This window comes from Mustela lutreola, chromosome 1 (assembly GCF_030435805.1).
Source record: "Mustela lutreola isolate mMusLut2 chromosome 1, mMusLut2.pri, whole genome shotgun sequence".
NCBI classification, from domain to species: Eukaryota; Metazoa; Chordata; class Mammalia; order Carnivora; family Mustelidae; genus Mustela; species Mustela lutreola.
The window spans coordinates 90,746,365-90,767,628 of record NC_081290.1 but is presented as its reverse complement, the minus strand read 5'-3'; the positions used below and the strand labels follow the sequence as shown (position 1 = coordinate 90,767,628).

At 37.6% G+C, this 21,264-nt stretch overlaps 1 protein-coding gene across 3 annotated transcripts in view; it reads right to left on the bottom strand.

Annotated features, from left to right (window-relative positions):
- PDE5A (phosphodiesterase 5A) overlaps positions 1-21,264 on the bottom strand; it is a 160,005-nt gene that overhangs the window by 77,848 nt on the left and 60,893 nt on the right. For all 3 annotated transcript variants that reach the window (XM_059169445.1, XM_059169461.1, XM_059169453.1), the window contains exons 4-7: positions 14,722-14,793; positions 12,547-12,636; positions 10,054-10,191; positions 8,009-8,076 (exon numbers count right to left, since the gene is read on the bottom strand). In XM_059169445.1, coding sequence (XP_059025428.1) covers positions 8,009-8,076; positions 10,054-10,191; positions 12,547-12,636; positions 14,722-14,793 — 368 coding nt within the window. The remainder of the gene's footprint in view (positions 1-8,008; positions 8,077-10,053; positions 10,192-12,546; positions 12,637-14,721; positions 14,794-21,264) is intronic.

The window sequence follows — 21,264 nt, the reverse complement described above, 5'->3', positions numbered from 1 at the left end:
TTTGTGGTAAAGCTTGAAATCAGGCAACGTGATGTCCCCAGTTTTGTTTTTCTTTTTCAACATTTCCTTAGCAACTCGGTGTCTCTTCTGGTTCCATACAAATTTTAGGATTGCTTGTTCCAGCTCTTTGAAAAATGCCAATGGAATTTTGATCGGGGTGGCACTGAAAATATAGACTGCTCTAGGCAGTATAGCCATTTTAACAATGTTTATTTATTCTTCCAATCCATGAGTATGGAATGGTCTTCCATCTTTTTGTGTCTTCTTCAATTTCTTTCATGAGTGTTTTGTAGTTCCTCGAGTATAGATCCTTTACTTCTTTGGTTAGGCTTATTCCCAGGTATCTTATGGTTCTTGGTGTTATAGTAAATGGAATCGATTCTCTCATTTCCCTTTGTATATTTTCATTGTTAGTGTATAAGAAAGCAACTGATTTCTGTACATTAATTTTGTATCCTGCCACATTACTGAATTGCTGTATGAGTTCTAGTAGTTTGGGGGTGGAGTTTTTGGGTTTTCCATATAAAGTATCATGTCATCTACGAAGAGAGAGAGTTTGACTTCTTCATTGCCAATTTGAATACCTTTCAAGATATGTCCCCAAAGGCAAAGGAAACAAAAGCGAAAATGAACTTTTGACCCTTCAGCAAGATCAAAAGCATCAAAAAATGGGCAGAAGACATGAACAGACACTCCTCCAAAAAAGATATACAAATAGCTAGCAGACACATGAAAAAATGTTCATCATCATTAACCATCAAGGAGATTCAAATCAAAACCACACTGAGATACCACCTCACACAAATTAGAGTGGCCAAAATTAACAAGTCAGGAAACAACAAGTGGTGGAGAGGATGTGGAGAAAGAGGGACCCTCTTACACTGTTGTGGGAATGTAAGTTGGTGCAGCCACTTTGGAAAACAGTGTGGAGATTCCTTAAGAAATTAAAAATAGAGCTACCCTATGACCCTGCAATTGCACTACTGGGTATTTACCCCAAAGATACAGATGTAGTGAAAAGAAGGGCCATCTGTACCCCAATGTTCATAGCAGCAAGAGCCATAGTCACCATACTGTGGAAAGAACCAAGATGTCCTTCAAAGGACAAATGGATAAAGAAGATATGGTCCATATATACAATGGAGTATTATGCCTCCATCAGAGAGGATGAATACCCAACTTTTGTATCAACATAGATGGCACTGGAGATTATGTTGAGTGAAATAAGTCAAGCAGAGAGAGTCAAGTATCATATGGTTTCACTTATTTGTGGAGCATAAGCAATAACACGGAGGACATTGGGAGATGGAGAGAAGTGAGATGGGGGAAATCGGAGGGGAAGACGAGCCATGAGAGACTGGATTCTGAGAAACAAACTGAGGGTTCTGGAGGGGAGGAGGGGGATTGGGTGAGCTTGGTGGTGGGTATTAGGGAGAGCACATATTGCATGGAGTACTGGGTGTGGTGCATAAATAATGAATCTTGGAACACTGAAAAGAAAAATAAAATTAAATGGATAAAAAACAAAGCAAAACAGGAGTATTATGGTGGCCTTAAACACGTGCCTCTCAGAGCTCCAACTATAGGAAGCATCTCTGATGGGTGTCTCTAGCTATTGAACTCTATCTAGATCCCAGGGCCCTGATGAAGACTGCACCTCCTACAGCTGCTTCCAGATGAAGACTGAGCCCAGTGGGGATGTGAAGGCAGGTCCACTTCTGGAAGACCTGGGACTCTTCTGACAGGAGACCAGCCAGAGTTCTCCCCAGAAGTCTTGCCAAACTTTCCTCACAACTCCCCAGCTGTCCAGGATGCATCTACAAAATACTCCTTCCTTCTTCACCTACCTCCACACTCTCTCTATTGAAGTATAGTTGACACACGATGTTAACTTTGGTTTCAGGTGTACAACACAGGTTTCAGCTACTCTGTATGTTGTGCTGTGCTCACAAGTGTAGCTACCATCTGTCCCCATACAGTGCTGTTACAATACAACTATATTTCCTATGCTGCATGTTTCATTCGCATGACTTATTCATTCCATAACTGCAAGCCTGTGTCTCCCACTTCCCTTCACCTCTTTTCCCATTCCTCTGCCCCCCTTCTTTTTCCTCTTTTTTACTCTAGGTCAGACTTGTGTGGGGATCCACGGGTCTCCTAGCTCTGTCTCCTTTTATTCTTACAGGGGATTCCCCTAATAAATTTCTTGCACATTTAATCCAGTCTTGACATTTTTTCTTGGAGGACTTGGGCTAATTTTGACATCTAAAGCTTTTTGCACAGTGGCTATCAATGGAATGTACATGAGTATATCCTTGGAGAGACAGGGACATGGAGCTGGGGCTCACTGAGAAATTTTTGTGCTTTAGAACTAAATGGGAATCATTGCATTTAATACTATGTGCCAAAATTTTCTGAAGCATTTTGTGTGCATTATCACATTTAGTCCTTACTACAATCCTGCTATCAGTATCCCCATTTTACAGATAAAGAAATTGAGGCTTTAAGAGGTTAATTCATTTACAAAATGCCCCACGGCTCGTAGATGGTGGAACTTAAATTTCAATCAGCCTGACTTCAGAGTCTACACTCTTTTTCTACTCAGTATGCACGGTTGTTTTTAATATTACTTTTTACAGTGTTACTAGTATACATATTCCAAGAAGGTTTAAAGAATTAATTCTATGCAATTGTCATTTTATGATAAAGACGTGCATTTATAAATTAACATCAAGTTAACTGACATGGAATTACAGCACTAAAATATCATTTTTTTCTTCTAATTGGGTGGCTCTTATTAATAGAGGCACAGAAACTCCACAACGTCCCACCATCTGGAAATGAGCTAGTTTCCCTTCTGAAATTTGTAGGCAACCCAAGTTCCAAAACCTTCCTGTGCTTTATCTCACTGACGATATGATTCTGATAATTATATATAATGTTCACCCTGAATATTTATTTTTTAGTTTTATGCTTAACATTGCAAGTCCGTCCTCAACGTGTTATTTTAATTTATAAAGGATAATTAGTGGGTTGGTTGGACAAATACCAAATGAGCAATGCTTTTCAACTGAAATGGCTGGTCTAAAAGAATGATTTGCTTACTGCTGACATCATAGAATTGCCTAGCATTTAATCTCATGGGAGAGTGTTTGGATTGGCAAAGTGTTTAAGAATGAGCATCGAAGAGTCCTGAATTCTAGCAATAATTTCAGCAAGGTGATAAAGAGTCTGCTGGTAAAGTGTCACTATCAGTTCAGTCCTTTGTCAAAATTCTGAAGGCACCACACATCATTTTTAATTCAGAGGTTTGGCAACATTAGGCCTAATATCTCATTTTTATTAAAATAATAAAGTATATTTATATCACTTAAAGACTTTTTATTGATTATTAGTATAAAGGCTAACTTTAAAGGGTGTCTGGGTTCTCTGTTGGTAAGGGTCTGCCTTCAGCTCAGGTCATGACCTGGTCTTGGGATCCAGCCCTGCATCATCAGGCTCCTTGCTCAAGGGAGCCTGCTTCTCCCTCTCCCTCTCTGCTGTTCTCCCTGCTTGTGCTCTCTTTCCCTCACAAATAAATAAATAATAAAATCTTTAAAAAAAATTTTTTTAAAGAAATAAAATGTCTAGCTGATATAAGGCATTAGTGAATACTTTTCAATACTGTAAAATTATTTAATGGATTAGTTAAAATGATCCATTAAATTACTCTCTTTTAAGGTAATCACACTGACTTATGTATCCTTTATAAAAATCTTTATACTAAGACTGTCTTGGAATGATTTTTAAAAATGGAAAAATACCTTTTGTTTTGTCTGCAGAGAGGGAACACAGTATTCATCAGAAATAAATCGAGTAAGACTACACTTTTTTTAAATGCATATTTACCAGTAGAGGTCACTATCACATCAAATGGCCTTGTTCAGCTACCAATAGAAATTAGAGGACCAGGCTGAATTGGTAATAAAATCAAAATGCCAGTATATAAAATGTAATTATGTAGACTTATGCTGCTGTACAAATATTCAAAGGTAAAGGTAGATAACTCATCACTTTATACTTTTTCTTGATCTTACTTTTAAAATTCAACTATGACATATGGTGTTGTCTTAGTTTCAGGTGTACAATATAATGATTAAACAATTCCATATGCTTCTCAGTGCTCATGAAAATAAGTGCATTCCTAATCCCCTTTATCTACATCACCCATCTCTAACCACCTCCCCTCTGGCAAACACCAATTTATCCTCCTTATTTAAGGATCTGTTTTCTGGTTTGTCTGTTTGTTTGTTCATTTGTTTCTTAAATTCCATATATGGTCATTTTATATCATTTATGTCATGTGTTATTTTCATATTATTTATAGGCTATAGCATTCCAGAATTTTGTCATACCTATGGATATATGTAAACACATTAAAAATACATGTTTATATTTATATATGCAGCAGTTCATGATGCAATCTGAAAAGTGAAAGAATCAAATATTTATGTGTCTTATAAAACATGTCTTATAGGGACGCCTGGGTGGCTCAGTTGGTTAAGCAGCTGCCTTCGGCTCAGGTCATGATCCCAGCGTCCTGGGATCGAGTCCCACATGGGGCTCCTTGCTCCACAGGGAGCCTGCTTCTCCCTCTGACTCTGCCTTCCACTCTGTCTGCCTGTGCTTGCTCCCGCTCGCTCTCTCTCTGACAAATAAATAAATAAAATCTTAAAAAAAAAAAAAACAACATGTCTTATAAAACGTGTCTTATAAAAAGCAAAAATTTTGTAGCATCATAAATCAAAATTATATTAATGTTCTTCTTAGGAATAAGAAACTTCATCACTGATTTAGGCAGGAGATACCAGCCTTTAAAAGGGTTACACACATAATCACCCGACATGGACTTACTATCACATATTCAGAAAGGACTCAATACTAGCTAAAGAACTAAATGTCCAATATGCCAGAAAATACAATGGCACACAAAAGGGCTTAGGAAAGAATACACATGGAAATGGGATACTTGTCATAACCAGCAATGCCAAGAGGGAAGCAGACATCAGCTATGTAATTCTAACTTTATGAACGAAAAACTCCAGGTAGTAAAAAAAAAATCTCTAAAGAGAACATGGTTTATCTACTTTTGACTATGCACCCCAGGCCCAAGTCAGCAAAAAAGTCCTAAGTCAGGTGTACCATGAGTTAAATGAATTCCCTTTCTGCCCCCAAGTTACGTCTGTCCCTTTGTTAACTCCTCAAATTCTTTTAATCAGATAAAAAGTATTTCACTGTATCAGACTGTTAAAATAATAGTCTAGAAGTAATGAATCTTTATTTACAAAGAATCGCTTAGCCAACTAAACTTGAAGTCACTGTGGTCAATAGTGTCTCCATTTTGCTAAGGGAAGACATGAGAAGATAGAACACATGAAAGAGATAAGGAGAAGAAGGGGATGGAAGACAAGTATGCAGGCCTCACACTGATCCCAGGGGTCAGTCTTAAGAGGGTTTGAACAAAACCAGGTTGTGCACTTTAGTCTTCTGTTCTAAACTCAGACAACTGTGTTTTGCAATTCTGCTTTACATGATCTACAGAAATGATTTTCATTTCCAATTTTTTTTAAAGATTTTATTTATTTATTTGACAGACAGAGATAACAAGTAGGCAGAGAGACAGGCAGAGAGAGAGGAGGAAGCAGGCTCCCTGCTGAGCAGAGAGTCCGAAGCGGGGCTCGGTCCCAGGACCCTGGGATCACGACCTAAGCTGAAGGCAGAAGCTTTAACTCACTGAGCCACCCAGGCGCCCCTTGTTTCCAATTTTTTATTACAAATATTTTCAAATTTTTAATGAACAATTTGAAATATGCAAAAAAGTTGAAAGTCAAATGAATATCCTACTCTAGATTCAACAATTTTTAATGTTTTACCAATGTATTTTATCTATATGTTTGTGTGTATATATTTATTTAAATATATGAAATTTAGATATATGTACTTATTTATCTTTGCCTGAACCATTTTTATCTTTTTAAAAGATTTTATTTATTTATTTGTTTGTTGGTGAGAGTGAAAGAGAGAGTGAGCACAAGCAGGCTCAGCCAGAGAGAGAAGCAGGCTCCCCGCCTAACAAAGAGCCTGATGCAGGACTTGATCCCAGGACCCTGGGATCCTCACCTGAGCTGAGGGCAGCAGCTTAACCAGCGGAGCTATCCAGGAGTCCCACCTGAACCATTTTAAAGTAAGGTGCAGATATCCTAATATTTCATCCTTAGGTACACCAGGATGTATCTCTTAAAAATAAAAACAGTTTCCTACTAACCACAGTATCTTCCTATTTCCAAAGAAAAGTAACAGCAATTCCCCATCAACTATCTACTACCTGATCCATATTCAGATTTCCAATAGTTCTCAAAAACTATTCATTGATAGCTGTTTTAATGTGAATCCAACCAAGATTTATACACTGTGTTTGGCTGTTATGTCCAAGATATTCCTTCCCTCCATTTTGTTCCATGATACTAATTTTTGAAAAAGATCAGGCCAGTTATCTCATAGAATGTTCTGTAGTTTAGATCTGTCAAAGGTTACTTTTAAAGCACTACCACCAAAGAGCTTGGTTACTGAAGACTGTGCTAATTGCAACACCATACACTAAATGAAATAATGCTCTAAAAGGTCAACTGTAGTGAAAAAAATATGAAACTTTAATATCAGATAGTAAACTTAAGACAATGTTCTATTTCTATGGCCATAAAAAGCTTTTAGATATAACATCAATAATTAGGGATAAAATAATTTCAGACAAATGATTTTAGGAAGTGAAATAATTGGTAACAAATGAACAATAAAAATTATGATAAATAGCACTATACCCAAGAATTCCTGCCGCTTTATCCTGGCAGATTTGTATTTCTTAGAATATTCTGTCACTTAAACAAACAACGCCAGTTTTTTGCTAAGGGTGAAAAAGGGTATCTGTGAAAGAATATTTGGTAGTTTAGTCTAAATCCTTTCCCAAGTTCTTTGAAAAGCACAAATAAAATTGGGGCAGTAAGATCTCTAACCTCAATCATATCAAACTTTCTATTATCCATGTAATAATTAACAACAACAAAAAAATTAATACAAATTCTTAAGTTACCAAAAAAAAAAAAAATGGCAAAGAAATGACCTGCAATAGAGATCTGGTTTGATTCTAGTCATTGGGTAGATGGCTATTGGTGTGATGGGCTTCATGGGCTTCCTTCTCTTGTTAATTAAATCCCCATAGCTGATTCCAAATCACAGCAGACTCAAAGAGAAGTTTGTTCAGAAGCCTATCAAATTTCCAGTGAGGGTCCAATATGCAATATGAATTACATACTGGAATCCAACTATCCAATATGAAACATGTAACTGCAATACAGACTTATGGATCTTAAATGAGCCAGTTCACAAAAATACCATACCCAGGTCTATACTAATCTGAACACCATTCACTGTTTTAGCAATTTTCCTATAGGTCAACTGTAGGAGAAAAAAATCCTAGAACTCTGTCATCAAATAGTTAAGTATTGTCACAAATAAAATTATTGATGGTCGGGAGGAAGCAGCAAGTAGCTTCTATGTCTTAAATTAAACAGGTCATGAAATAACCATGTAGCCAGCATTACATATACTGGCTTAAACAATGTAGGGATTAGGAGTGCCGACACCCAATACAGTAAAAAACCCGCAGATAACTTCTGTCTCTCTCAAAACTTTATCAATAGCCTGCTGTTGACAGAAGCCTTACTGATAACATATACCATCAACTGGCATATATTTTGTATGGTATATGAATTATATACTGTATTCTCACAATAAAGTATGCTAGAGAAAACAAAATGTTACTCAGAAAATCACTTAAGGAAAAGACAACTCTAGTAATGTACTATATTTATAAAAAAAAAAAAAATCTATCTCTCAGTGGAGCTCACAGGTCCAGTCATGCTGTTCAAGGGTCAGCTTACTTGTGGTAAAGACAGAGAATGAGTTATTTTACCTTGTTAAGGTATCTGACGATTTTTCTAATTCCTCACACTCCATGTGAAACACACTAGAAAAAGAATCCTGAAAACAAAGCGACAACACAGACTGAGAAGTAAGTTTGACAATGTTTTAACGAAATCTATCTAGATATACATACGCAAGTCAGTGGAATTGATGAAAGACACCAATACTTGTGATCTTTTTTGAACTTATTCTCAGACTAAACTGACACAAGTACTCACTGCCTGACAGCCTCAGGTCTGCTGCCCATGTTCTTACTATTTCTGAAACTCACTTGCAAAAATGCTCATTTGCGTATTTTTTTTTGTTCTTCTAGCAGGTGTTAATGAATATGTTAGCTTCAAATTTTCTTCTTATTTATTCAAAATGCTCGTGTTTTAGCTTTTATACATACATTGATTGCCATTGTTAGAGCTTTTTAAAAGACATGCAATTCAGTAATATTTTATGAATATTTAATGAAAATAATTGTGGAGGTTTTAACAACATAGAGAGGTACTTTGGAAAGTATATTAAAAAAACAGAATACATATTCATATCCATGCTGTATTTACAACTGAATAAAGATATAAAACAATGATATTTAATTTGGGGAGGGAAGAACTGAGTACTGTATATTTCTTGCTTACATTTGGATTTTTGCTCATGTTGTTGAAATAATTTTAATCAAAAAGTTATACTATAAATGATAATCAAGACACTTGATTCCTAAAATCAAGTTAAAAAGTGAGCAAAATATATTAACTGGCATATAAGTGAGCTATACTTCAAAGCACCAATGATCTAAGTCAGTTGCTGCCACAAAAGATGTTCACTGGTAAAAGCATGAGATGAATGTTAATTAAGGTGGCATTTAAGTTGTCTAAAAAAGGAGTGCTTCACATATAACTTTCAAATATTAAATGCTAAAGAACAGGTCACAGCAAAAATTGTGAATTGACTTGCTACATTAATGAATTCTGACCTGAACTTTAAAAGGATGGCTACTTGTAATCATCTCCATATTAAGGACTTTATAGCTGATTGAAAATATGAAATAACAACTATGAGAATAATGATTACCTTATAGCATGGTATATTCATTTGATATCCAGTGAATAAGAATTAGACACGCACACACACTCAAAATGACTGAGATAATGTTGAGTCATATCCTACAGTCTTACTATCTAAAATAATTTTTAAAATTTTAATTTAAGTATTACATATTTTCTATTATTCTACTTCCCAAAACCCCATCAATTCAGGTATCATATATGGATTACAACTGACCACACAGTGGTGGTGATCCCTACTCTCTTTCCTAACCCACCAATAAAGAGCCTATTCTCAGGGTCTAAAGAAAAAAGAAAATAAACGATGACCTCAAAAAGAAATATCCCAGGAACAGTGGCTCTAGGCTAGGAGCTCTGATTCTAAACACAACCTCAATTGGCCTGTCTAGATGAGCACTTGATGAGAACACTCCATCTTTCTACACATATCTGTTTCTTTCTGTTACACATCAATGAATTAAAATCTACCAAGTAGAACATTTAGTGGTTTTCCATTGCTGGTAAAAGATTTAGGACTGATAGGTACCTTTAATAATACTGCCTCTCTTGGGCCATGACTTTTGGTTTCTAAACAATTTCTGATAAAAAGAAAATTTTTTCCCAAGCCATTCAGAATGGGGCTCTACTTGCTCAGAGCAACCACGGCACCACTATCCCTGATAACGATGGGTGTGCATACTGTAAGGACAATGTATTTCTCCATCAAGGAAGTATGGCCATTGACAAAAACAGCACACAGACATTCCCAAGGTAACCACTCAGTGGAGGAACACGAAGGTGAAAGGGTGCTTTGAAGGCATCCTCCAACCTCCCGTCTACCCCTTTCAACCAGAACAGCTCACACTCTGATTGGCTTTGCATACACAACTGTATATACCTGGGGTTCAGAGACATCTGAGGCTAACGTGAGGATTAAAAGCGACACTTTAAGGAATATAATTGCTGTCTTTCTAAAAATAAAAAAGTCATACTCTGTACTCACGGAGCAATCTTCATCCACTATGAAAATGGTGCATTTCTGCACCTGCATGAAAGAGATAATAGTGGCAGCTATTTTCTTTAGAATTACTTCTAATGATTGTTGTTCTTCAAAAATTAAGCTAGCAAGGTCAAGCAGCACCTAAACAGGAAAATTTAGAGCTTATTACTTAGTAAATATTTGTAATTATTAAAGCAATACAATGATTTATATGGTTTATAAGTTGTTTATTTATAATCTAACAAGTTACAGCCAAGTTTGCATTCAAGTATTAAATATGTAAGTCTCTATTTACTAACAGAGCTTCCTCCATATTGACTGTTAGTACAGTGGTTACAATCACAGACTTGAAAACCAGAGTCACCTGTTTCTAATCCTGCCTTCCCTTCCTGCAAGCTTTGTGATGTAGGGCCAGTTCCTTAAAAATGGGAATAACAGTAAAAAATAATGCCAAATGACAGGATTATCGTGAGGACTAAATATCCAAACATTTATAAAGCATTCTGAACAGCATCTCATACATGATATAACACTGATATTGCTGTTGTTCCCAACTGCTGAGATCAACATTTATACGCATTTTCACATAGCACAGTAAATATTTTCCAAAACAAAGTTATAAGAGCTCCTTTTGTGTTTTTCCTGGTAATCTCACTTTCCTTTGAATTCCACAGAACTTCTTCTAATCTCACAAAATATTTGTGTGATGAGGAGGAAGAAAGGGTATCACAGAAAATTGACTGGAGGAGATACTATCCTAGCTGAGGCCCGAGAGATAAGCAGGAATTATTTAGATGAAGTGGGGAAGAGAAATACTTCAGTCAAAAACAACTGAATTGAGAGAAAGTAGTATACTGCAAATCTTAATCAAGTCTAGAACATAAAGAGGAGAGCTGGGGAGATGGGATGACAGAGTCAAGTGGAGAAAGAACCTCAAAAGCCCTGCGTGTCTTTAGAGGCAGCTTGCGTGGTGAGGGGACTGCAGGAAGAAAATGACAGCCTTGCAGCTATGTTTGTAAACATGGGGACTGGATTAACGGGTGGCAAGAATGGAGCAGGGACAACAGTTAGATAGAAACTACAGTTAAAGGCAATGGAAGATCCAGTATCTTATTAACACAAGTTCAAGAAAGAGAAAATGGGATGTGGGAGAGAGGGATTATCAAAGAAATAATGGAAAAGAATTATATAAAATGGAAGAGTCTGGGTCTCCAGGTGGAAAGGGATGTCCAGGTACCAGCATGATGAATGAAAAAAAGAGTCAGACTATAAAATTAAACTATAAAAGCAAAGAGAAAAATGATCTGAAAAGCTTACAGACAAAAGCAGAAAACAAAACAGAAAAAACATCTACATAGAGCCAAGAGTCAGAACAACATGGATGTTAGTTAGATGACAAAGCACCACTCTAAAGTCTGAGAAACTGATTTTTCAATTTGGAATTTTTTACCCAGCCAAAGTGGCAGGATGGTATAAGAGGCATTTTCATACTATGCAAGGACTCAGAAAACTTACCTGATCAATACTCTTTCTCAAGTAATTATTTGAGAATGTGCTGCAGTAAAATAAGGGTACAAACTGAGAAAAAGTTATGGGATCCAGGGGATAACCAATGGAATCCTTCTGAGAAAGCAGTGAAGGAAAATTCTGTGATGACACCTATGTAGTAGGCATGGGGAGAAACAGCTTAGCTCGGAAGAGAAACAATAGAGAACCTCAACTTGGAAATCTCCAAGAAAAAGAACTCAGCAGGATGCCTAAATAATGGGGAGTTTTGGGGGAAAAATCAACCTACACTAGCAAACAGATCAAGGGGGAAAAAAAGAATGCAATTCAGAAACATCAGGAAAAACTAAAAGTCATATAACAAATGTAATAACAACATTTACACAGTCACGGTACTTATAAACACTCTATTTTAAATCACAACTCTAGAATTAAACTAGACAAAACTTAATAAAAGCTAACCATGATTGTAGTATAATATATACGTTATTGTCATGGGCAACAGAAAAAATCCATATGGGAAAAGCAGAGGTAAGGAGTAGCAGTTGGGAAGGAGAGATGAAGCATGCTAAGATCCTCATTTTACAAAGCATGGAATCATGAGATGATGTCTCTAGTTGAGAGAGCAAGAACTAAAAGCCTTATTTAACATGACAAATGCAGTCCATCCAGTAACTTAAAACAGAAATAATGATATTGGTAGGATAAGGACAACGGCAAGTAAAGAGTGATATAAATCAAATAAATCCACATCTGTTAAGTTAATGAAATACTGTCTAACAGTGAAAAGGCAACTGAGCATGGAAAATAGAAAATGGAAATAATTATTTCTAATTATTTTACAATTATCTAATTTATAATTATCTAATAATTATTTCTAATCCAGCTAAAATATTAACTAGATTTTAAATCATATACATATATTACTTAGACAAAATTGAACCACTAAAGAAACAATTTCTATATTCTCTCTTTAGTCATCAGACTTGCCTGATTTCTCTTGTTCTCCAGCAGTGAAGTCTCATAGAGTTGAGCATTATGAAGAACAATACCACAAAATGCCAAATAAGCAGCAAAGTCCTAGAAAACAGGTAAGACAACAGCTAAATTAAGAAGTGTCTAGGGTCGGGGCGCCTGGGTGGCTCAGTGGGTTGGGCCGCTGCCTTCGGCTCGGGTCATGATCTCAGGGTCCTGGGATCGAGTCCCGCATTGGGCTCTCTGCTCAGCGGGGAGCCTGCTTCCCTCTCTCTCTCTCTGCCTGTCTCTCCGACTACTTGTGATTTCTCTCTGTCAAATAAATAAATAAAAAATCTAAAAAAAAAAAAAAAAAAAAAAAAAGAAGTGTCTAGGGCGCCTGGGTGGCTCTGTGGGTTGAGCCTCTGCCTTCGGCTCAGGTCATGAACTCAGGGTTCTTGGATTAAGTCCCTCATCAGGCTCTCTGCTGCACAGGGAGTCTGCTTCCTCCTCTCTCTCTTTCTGCCTGCCTCTCTGCTTACTTGTGATCTCTGTCATCAAATAAATACATAAAATCTTTGAAAAAAAAAAAAAAAGTGTCTACTAACTGGCCTTGTTATATTGCCTGAAACACAAAAAGCACCCAAAAATGTTTACAGTTGAAATAAAAATTAAAAATTCAAAGGGTACATGTTAATTCTGCACAAAATTAAGAACAAATGAAAAGCAAGTGCAAGTTAGCTAACTAGCACAACAAATAGATGATAAGTACGAACACAGTCTCCTCAAGTCCTACATTACTTACAAATTAACAAGAAGAGGAAAGGGAGTAGGACACAGCTCTCTTTATATCATTTGAAACTGAAATTCACTCTATGCAAAATCTAGTGTAGTCTCTGAATGATATTAAGAGTTGGGTCTGTGTTGAGACCATATAAATACCTTGTAACTCACTACTGGGGCAAATGAAAGCTAACACACTTACCTGAGAATATTGGCAATAGTAGTCTCATATAAAGTTGTATAAAATATTAGCTTAAATATGTTTTCCATGGATCTGTCATCCTCATTATACTATTCTAAGGTGATATGCTCACAATTATATTAATTATTGATTAAAAGAAGTCTCTCCATGGCAAACGTTATTCACAATCATAGATTTATTTTGCCAAGAGATGATACAGCCTAAGAACACAAATCCTTCAAGAGGGGTTTACATATATGGACTATAAAGAACTGATGAAATATAAAGTCAATCTAGAACCATTTCCCCCACCAAATATTCTCAGGTGTCATTAACAGAATAGGAGACTAGATGTCTACAATACTGATTTTAAAAGGTACTTGCTATGTTCTGAATCAATTAAGACATGGGGACCCAGACAAATGCCAATATACAGCCTACACCATGGAGACAATAATAACTCTGTCTTGTTCGAATGTCGTCCAAAAGCTCCGACTAATTTTCAGGGGAGTGACTTAAATAGCAACAGGCTTGAATAAGAAGAATTCATTGGGCTCCCATGATTTACATATAATTACGTATTCAAGAAGAAAAATAATAAAACCTACTGTCAGAATGAAGTTAGAAACAGGTTTAGGGCTTCTGTCCTTAAACGGAAAGCATGTCGACGTGGTGTATGGGATGTATTCCTTCAGTACTGGATGCGAAGAATAATAAAATAATGCTGACTGCTGCTCTTTCTGAAGCTAAATTCACATCACCCCGCCGGAATTCACACCTTGGCGCCCCACCGTCTGAGTGCAAAGCTTATAAACATTCTGAAATTTTCTTCATCGGGAGGCAACTCTAATTTTTAGCCAACCTGGAGTGCTGAACTTGGAGCAGTGCTTCGAGGGTTTTTTTTACTCGGGTTGAATTTCTTTATAGCAGCGATGAAAGTTAAATAGGATAGTTAAAATACCGTGTCAGCCTCCAGATGGCCACAACACGCACACAGGCCTCCAGGAGGCTTGGTGGCACAGTGAGGAGGGAGCTGGGGGCTTCCAAGGACTGATACCACGAGTACTCTCAAGTTAGCACCGTATTTAGCCACAGGAAAAAGAGACTTTTGAACACTTCAGATCATTTTAAAACATAATCGCTTTTGTAATCAACAATTTCAGCTACAGCTAATTCTAGAGGTCTATACAGTATAAAGAAAAAACATCTTCTTAAACTGATACCATGTCAGACACAAGTTTTGGTACCTTTTCATCTTTTTCAGTGAATGTCCCACCATTTCCTGATTTCTTGTTGATGGCCTGGGCTACACCAACAACCTGGAATAGGAGAAAAAAGTGGTAATTTCATTGGCTGTAATTATTGGTATAAATTCACCAAAATGTGTTTATAAAGGAATTTCTATGTGTGCTTTAAAATAACAATAAGCTATGAAACCAAAACAAAACCCCTCAGCATTTGAGTTAGTTATCTATCATACATCTTTTTTTGCTCCTAAGAATTCGAATGTTGTCAATTTCTTGGGTCCCACTATTTTTGCTTCTGTAATTTCACCCTGCTTTGTGAAAAGAGTTATTGGCAATCACATTTTAAGTGAATATTTTTCAAGATTTTTGGATACAAAATAAACCATCAATTTCTATCACACTCAAAATAAATATAAGATAAACGTTTTACATTGCCTTTAAATTTATTATTTCAAATGGGCTAAAAATGTTCTTTTACTAAAAATGAAACAGGACCCTGTGGCCAATTAGGGTAAAAAATAATTCCTAATGTAATGGGGGTAGTCCAACGTCTTTTGAAACCTCTGACCTTAAAAATTATTTTGCCTTCAATAGATTTGGTTTTGGGAGAGGTGGTTTCCTTGAAAAACCACAAACAGGAATTAGCAGGCTGAGTCTTACTTCAAATGGATCAAAGATAAACTATATCTTGAGAAGACTGGACTAAAACTCTGTCTGAGAATATGTTTTAAGTTTTCACAAAAGGTTTAGCAACACTGCAAGAATTTTCTCATCTTTCTGTATTTTACTTACCTGTGTACCAACTTCAGTTGGGTTACTACCTTAGTGTTTTAAAGGCCTTCAAAACTTACTTTTTTCAGGGCGCCTGGGTGGCTTAGTGGGTTAAAGCCTCTGCTTTCGGCTCAGGTCATGATCTCAGGGTCCTGGATCGAGCCCCACATTGGGCTCTCTGCTCAGCGGGAAGCCTGCTTTCCTCAAAAACTTACTTTTTTCCTCTTTCTTTTATAAATTCTACTCTCTCCCTGCTTTTGTGATTTAACATCAGTAGAATAAGCTATTATTCCCTCCATGAAATCCTTGGTTTTTTATATATATTGCTCCTCCTTTTTTTTTTCCTCAGCTCCTTCTAAGTCCCTTGGCTCTAAGACTAGGATATAAAATTCCCTGTTAGAATAGCAGAGAAGGAAGGGGAAATGGATTGCCTGATGTAGTTTCCTGGTCATCTCAACACCTTAACTCCAGGCACCATGCAGAGTAAAGTGATGTTTAAAAAAAAAAAAAAAGAATTCTCCATTTATCCTGTACTTTTTTAATTGTCCTTAGTTCAACTCTCCCTTATTTTTATACTCTCTTTAGCTCTTGAAAATGGCTAACCGATTTCTAGATGCTCCAATCTCAATGACTAAATGCATACAAAAACTTCTGTCTAAGGTAAAAAACACCTGGATTGCAGATATAGTCACTTGAGTATAAGTGACAAGAGGCTCTTGAGGGTCACAGGGTCTGATATACAGTGGTACCAGTGTAATTTGGTTATTTCAAGTGTTTATTCATTCACCCAACAAATATTGAGGTGCCTACTATGTATGGAGGAATGATAAAAACTGGGAGGAATCTACTCTGAAGGAGGTCAGAGTCAAGAACTGGTGTCATAGGGTAGCTCTATTCTTAACATCTTGAGGAACCTCCATACTATTTTCCAGAGTGTCTGCACCAACTTGCACTCCCACCAATGTAAGAGGGTTCCCCTGTCTCCAGATCCTCGCCAACATTCGTTGTTTCCTATCTTGTTAATTTTTGCCATTTTAACTGGTGTAAAGTGGTATCTCATTGCGGTTCTGATTTGTATTTCCCTCATGGCTAGTGGTTGAACATTTTTTCATGTGTCTGTTAGCCATTTGTATGTCTTTTTTAGAGAAATGTCTGTTCATGTCTTCTGCCCATTTTTTGACTGGGTTATTAGTTTTTTGAGTGTTGAGTTTGAGAAGTTCTTTATAGATCTTGGATATCAGCCCTTTGCCTGTAATGTCATTTGCAAATATCTTCTCCCATTCTGTGGGCTGCCTCTTAGCTTTACTGACTGTTTCCTTTGCTGTTCAGAAGCTTTTTTTTTTATCTTGATGAAGTCCCAAAAGTTCATTTTTGCTTTTGTTTCAGTTGTCTTTGGAGACAAGTCATGAAAGAAATTACTGTGGCTCATGTCAAAGATGTAACTGTCTGTGTTCTCCTCCAGGATTCTGATGGATTCCTGTATCATAGTGAGGTCTTTTATCCATTTTGAGTTTATCTTTATCCAGCAACTGTACTACTGGGTATTTACCCCAAAGATATGGATGTACTGAAAAGAAGGGGCACATGCCCCTCAATGTTCATAGCAGCAATGTCCATAATAGACAAACTGTGGAAGGAGCTGAATGGATAAAGAAGATGTGGTACATATACACAATGGAATATTATTTAGCCATCAGAAACAATGAATACCCACCATTTGCACTGATGTGGATTGAACTGGAAGGGATTATGTTAAGGAAGTAAATCAAGCAGAGAAAAACAATCGTCATAAAGTTTCACTCATGTGGAACATAAGCAATAACATGGAGGACCATAGGGGAAAGGAGGAAAATCCAAAGGGGGAGAAATCGGACAGGAGATAAACCATGAGAGACTATGGATCCCAAAAAACAATCTGGGGGTTTCAGAGGGGAGGGTGGGGGAGGGGGTAACAGGTGATCGGTATGAGGAGGGCACGTGCTGTTATGAGCACTGGGTGTTATACTTAACTGCTGAATCACTGAGCACTATATCAAGGACAAATTATGTACTATATAGTGGCTAACTGAACATAATAATAATAAAAAGAACAGGTAGAACCTAAACGAACACTTAAAGTGCATGGGGTGATCAGTTTGATGGTACAGATACCCACAAACTTCTAAGAGACTGAAGAGGTCACATAATATGGTCAAAGAAGCAGCTTCTCAGAAACGATAACATTTGAGTTTTTATTTGTCTTTAATAAATGGTTTTATAAAAGAAGACTTAAGTTTTACATCTTCATTTTAAGGAAGATACGTATACAAACTGTTAAAAAGACTCTGAAACAAAAATTCTCAGGTAATTATACAGTATAGAAAAGTATGTATTGATGTGCTCTATGTACCTGGAGCTGATTGAGGTAAGTACTATGCAAGAAAGGAAAGAGAAAGTTCCTGCTCGTTCAAAAATATAAAGACACAGAAAGCTAGCTGTTTATTAAATGGTCACCAGTCAAACTATGTTGGCATTTTAGTCGATCATGATGTCACCATAAATTGACAGTGGGATGACAATCAATTCTAAGTCTTAAAAGAAATGAGGAAGATCGGCTGTGTTACATATTTTCTGGAATCAGTTCTAGTAGAAGTGGTACTGATGGTCTGTTTAGATCACTAGAGTCCCTTGAGAATGAGGGCAGAGCTGGTGCGGGCGCAAGAGTACACTGTGGTCCAAGGCTGCGGCTACAGATACCCTAAACCTAGTCAGTGACCTGTGGACCCCCCAGGGTGGGAGGGGAGAGCTGGGAGAAGGGAGGAGATGTTGTAGAGGTGGGTCAGTGAACAGAACCAAAGCGTGGCCTGTTCCCAGTGGGTCTGCAGCTACTCCATTTAAGAAGAACACTTCAAACAAGGCTTCTTTGTTATACTTGGATGATCCCTTCAGCTCTCCCTTAATTAGAACTTGCAGGCCAATTTCAACTTTGGTTTCAATCTGCATGTTTGGCACTCAGGACCGTTTATACGGTAGGCATTTTTCTAACTATGGGCTGAAAAGTTTTCTCTCTGGTTGAAAGAACAACATCCTTGAAACCATACTAAATATCAGCCATTATTCACAATGTTCAACCAACCCAACAGTATTCACACGGTTCAGTAACAATTTTCCATTCTGGGATTTCTTTCTTTCTTTCTTTCTTTCTTTCTTTCTTTCTTTCTTTCTTTTTTTAAAAGACTTTATTTATTTATTATTTCAGAGAGGGACAGAGAGAGATTGAGAGAACAAGTGAGAGGGGGCAGGAGAAGCAGACTTCCTGTGGAGCAGGGAGCCCAATGCAAGACTCAATCCCAGGATGCTGGGACCATGACCTGAGCTGAAGGCAGATGCTTAACCAACTGAGCTACCTAGGATGGTGTGAGGGGCAGAGGAAGAGAGAGAATCTAAAACAGATTCCATGCTGAGTCCAGAGACTAAAGCAGGGCTCAGTCTCACCACCCTGAGATCATAACCTGAGGCAACATCAAGAGTTGGAGGCTCAACTGACTGAGCCACCCAGGTACCCTCTTCCTTCTCCTATAAATACTAGTACCCGATGTCCTTCATCTCTTTGAACACACTTAATTTTGCCTCTAAGTTCGTCTTTAGCAGGGACTGTTTTGCATGGGAGTCCCATGTTTCCTGAGTCATGAAGTGTCCATGCACAATGACTTCCTGTTTGTCTTGGCACTGTCCTGGGGCTGTGATTTTGAACCCCATACCAGTCTTGTGCTCTTATGGTTCACAGGCGTCTCTTCTTTCTCTCACAGCAGCAGACAGGAGGCAAGCTTCCTTGAGGCTTTCTCTGGCTGCTGGGTGGAGTTTGCTAGGCTGTTTCATGAATGGAACCACTGCTCATCTAGGCTTCAGCTCCCTGCCCCACCCTCTCACTCCCACAAAGTGGATACATGCCCTGGCCTGCGGATACTATCCCCAGACATTCATCTCCCTCCTGAATCTCAGACCTCTGTGACCCCATCTGGCCAATACTCCATGCTCACATTTCTTATTTTGGGTTCCGCTCTGTTTCTGCCACCTGGGGGTTTTCCCTTTCACGAGCTCATCTGCAATTTGTAAAACTGTTTTTGGTGAGATTTTATCTTCTACTTTTTGGCAGAATTGTGGAGGGAGATTCTTCTGCATCTATACAGTCTGGCAAACTGACAAGTCTTGTTTATAGGCTTTAAAACCCACTTTGTACCCTGTGAACACCACATCTTTACTATATTTGGGATTTTTTTTCCCTCCTAACATTAGAACAAGATATTTACTTTTAGGCAATGTCATGGAATGAGGATTTCTAATGATGGATTTTTTATCCTTTCTGGTAACCAAATATTTCTCTAATAATTTTACAGATTTCAGATATTAGAGGTTAATTTGTTTAACATACAAATAATTAAATAAAATTGATTTAAAAAAATAGGCATGTTAGTTATTAGACCAAGTTATTAGACCAAGAAAATACATCTAATATATAACATGTGCCTCTATCCCTAGATAGATGGGTGATATTTTTAAAATAGCACTGATAAAAACAGGTAGAAAGAGGAGAAAAGACACAGTGTCTGTCCAAGGTCACATAATTCAGTAAAAGACCAAAAAGAGTTTAATTCTCTGAATTTCAAGGATCCTAAGCAAAACTAGCACCCTCTGCCCTCCTTGCACTGATCTTTTTCCTCTGTCATCTATTGCTCCTTTAAACAAATTAGCTCTTTGTCTTCAAGCAAAGTAACTGTTAACCATAGGTTTTTTACATGTCAATTTTGAAAGGCAGCTTTGATGACAAGTATATGTCAGACCTCACATCTGAGAGGCAAAGTCCCTGAACGTATCAGCTTCCGCACCGGAAAGCCTGGTCACACTACCTACCTGCTGGCTACCTGGGCCCTCACACGCCTGTACTCCATGCTATTTTTTTAAGCACAAAGAAGCTTCTGTTTTCTATTTTACTGGCACTTTCCACAGCATAAATGGATATTATGTCCTCACAGGGTCAAGTGTTCTTTTAGGAATGCAAAGGGCAAGATTTGACTCTTGCTGAGTGAACAGTGTGGAATGTGACAGCTGGTCAATTCAGGGGCAAATGATCATTGCCACAGTAAGCAATTTCTTCTTCAATAAGCAGCTGCCCCAGACACTTACTGAGGCCATACATCAATCTCAATACACTCCTCATTCCCAGTTCCAAAGGATACTCAGCATGGAGGCTAAAAGCAAGGGAGGAAAGGAAAAGACTCTACAAATCTTAGCTATCCCTCTCTCCCATCCGTGGAATATCTCTATCTATAACCTGAGCTGACATCTTACTTCACCAAGAAAATGAGAATTTAATATGTACAGGAGCCAGTGGAGAAGTCTCCCCAGTGCTCTACTGAAACTTTTCATAACTCGGTCATTCATTCAACAATAAATATTTTATTCAACAAATAATCACTGAGTCCCTCATGTATCATTGTTCTAGGCTATGAAGACCCAGTAGTGAACAAAATCCATGTCCTCATGGCCTGACATTCTAGTCAGAGTTTTAGGCTTGGAAGAAAATCCCACCTGTACATGGCCTTCTCCTTCCATTTCACAAGAGAGCAAACTGTAAGTGACAGGGTTGGTATGACCAATCAGGGCTTTCTCATCTCTCTTCCAAATCCTAGGCAATTAGCAAAGTATGGCCATAGTCCATGTGGTAGGCAAAATAAAGTGCCCCAAAGATGTACTCATCCTAGTCCCTGGAACCTGTCAAAATGTTACCTTAAA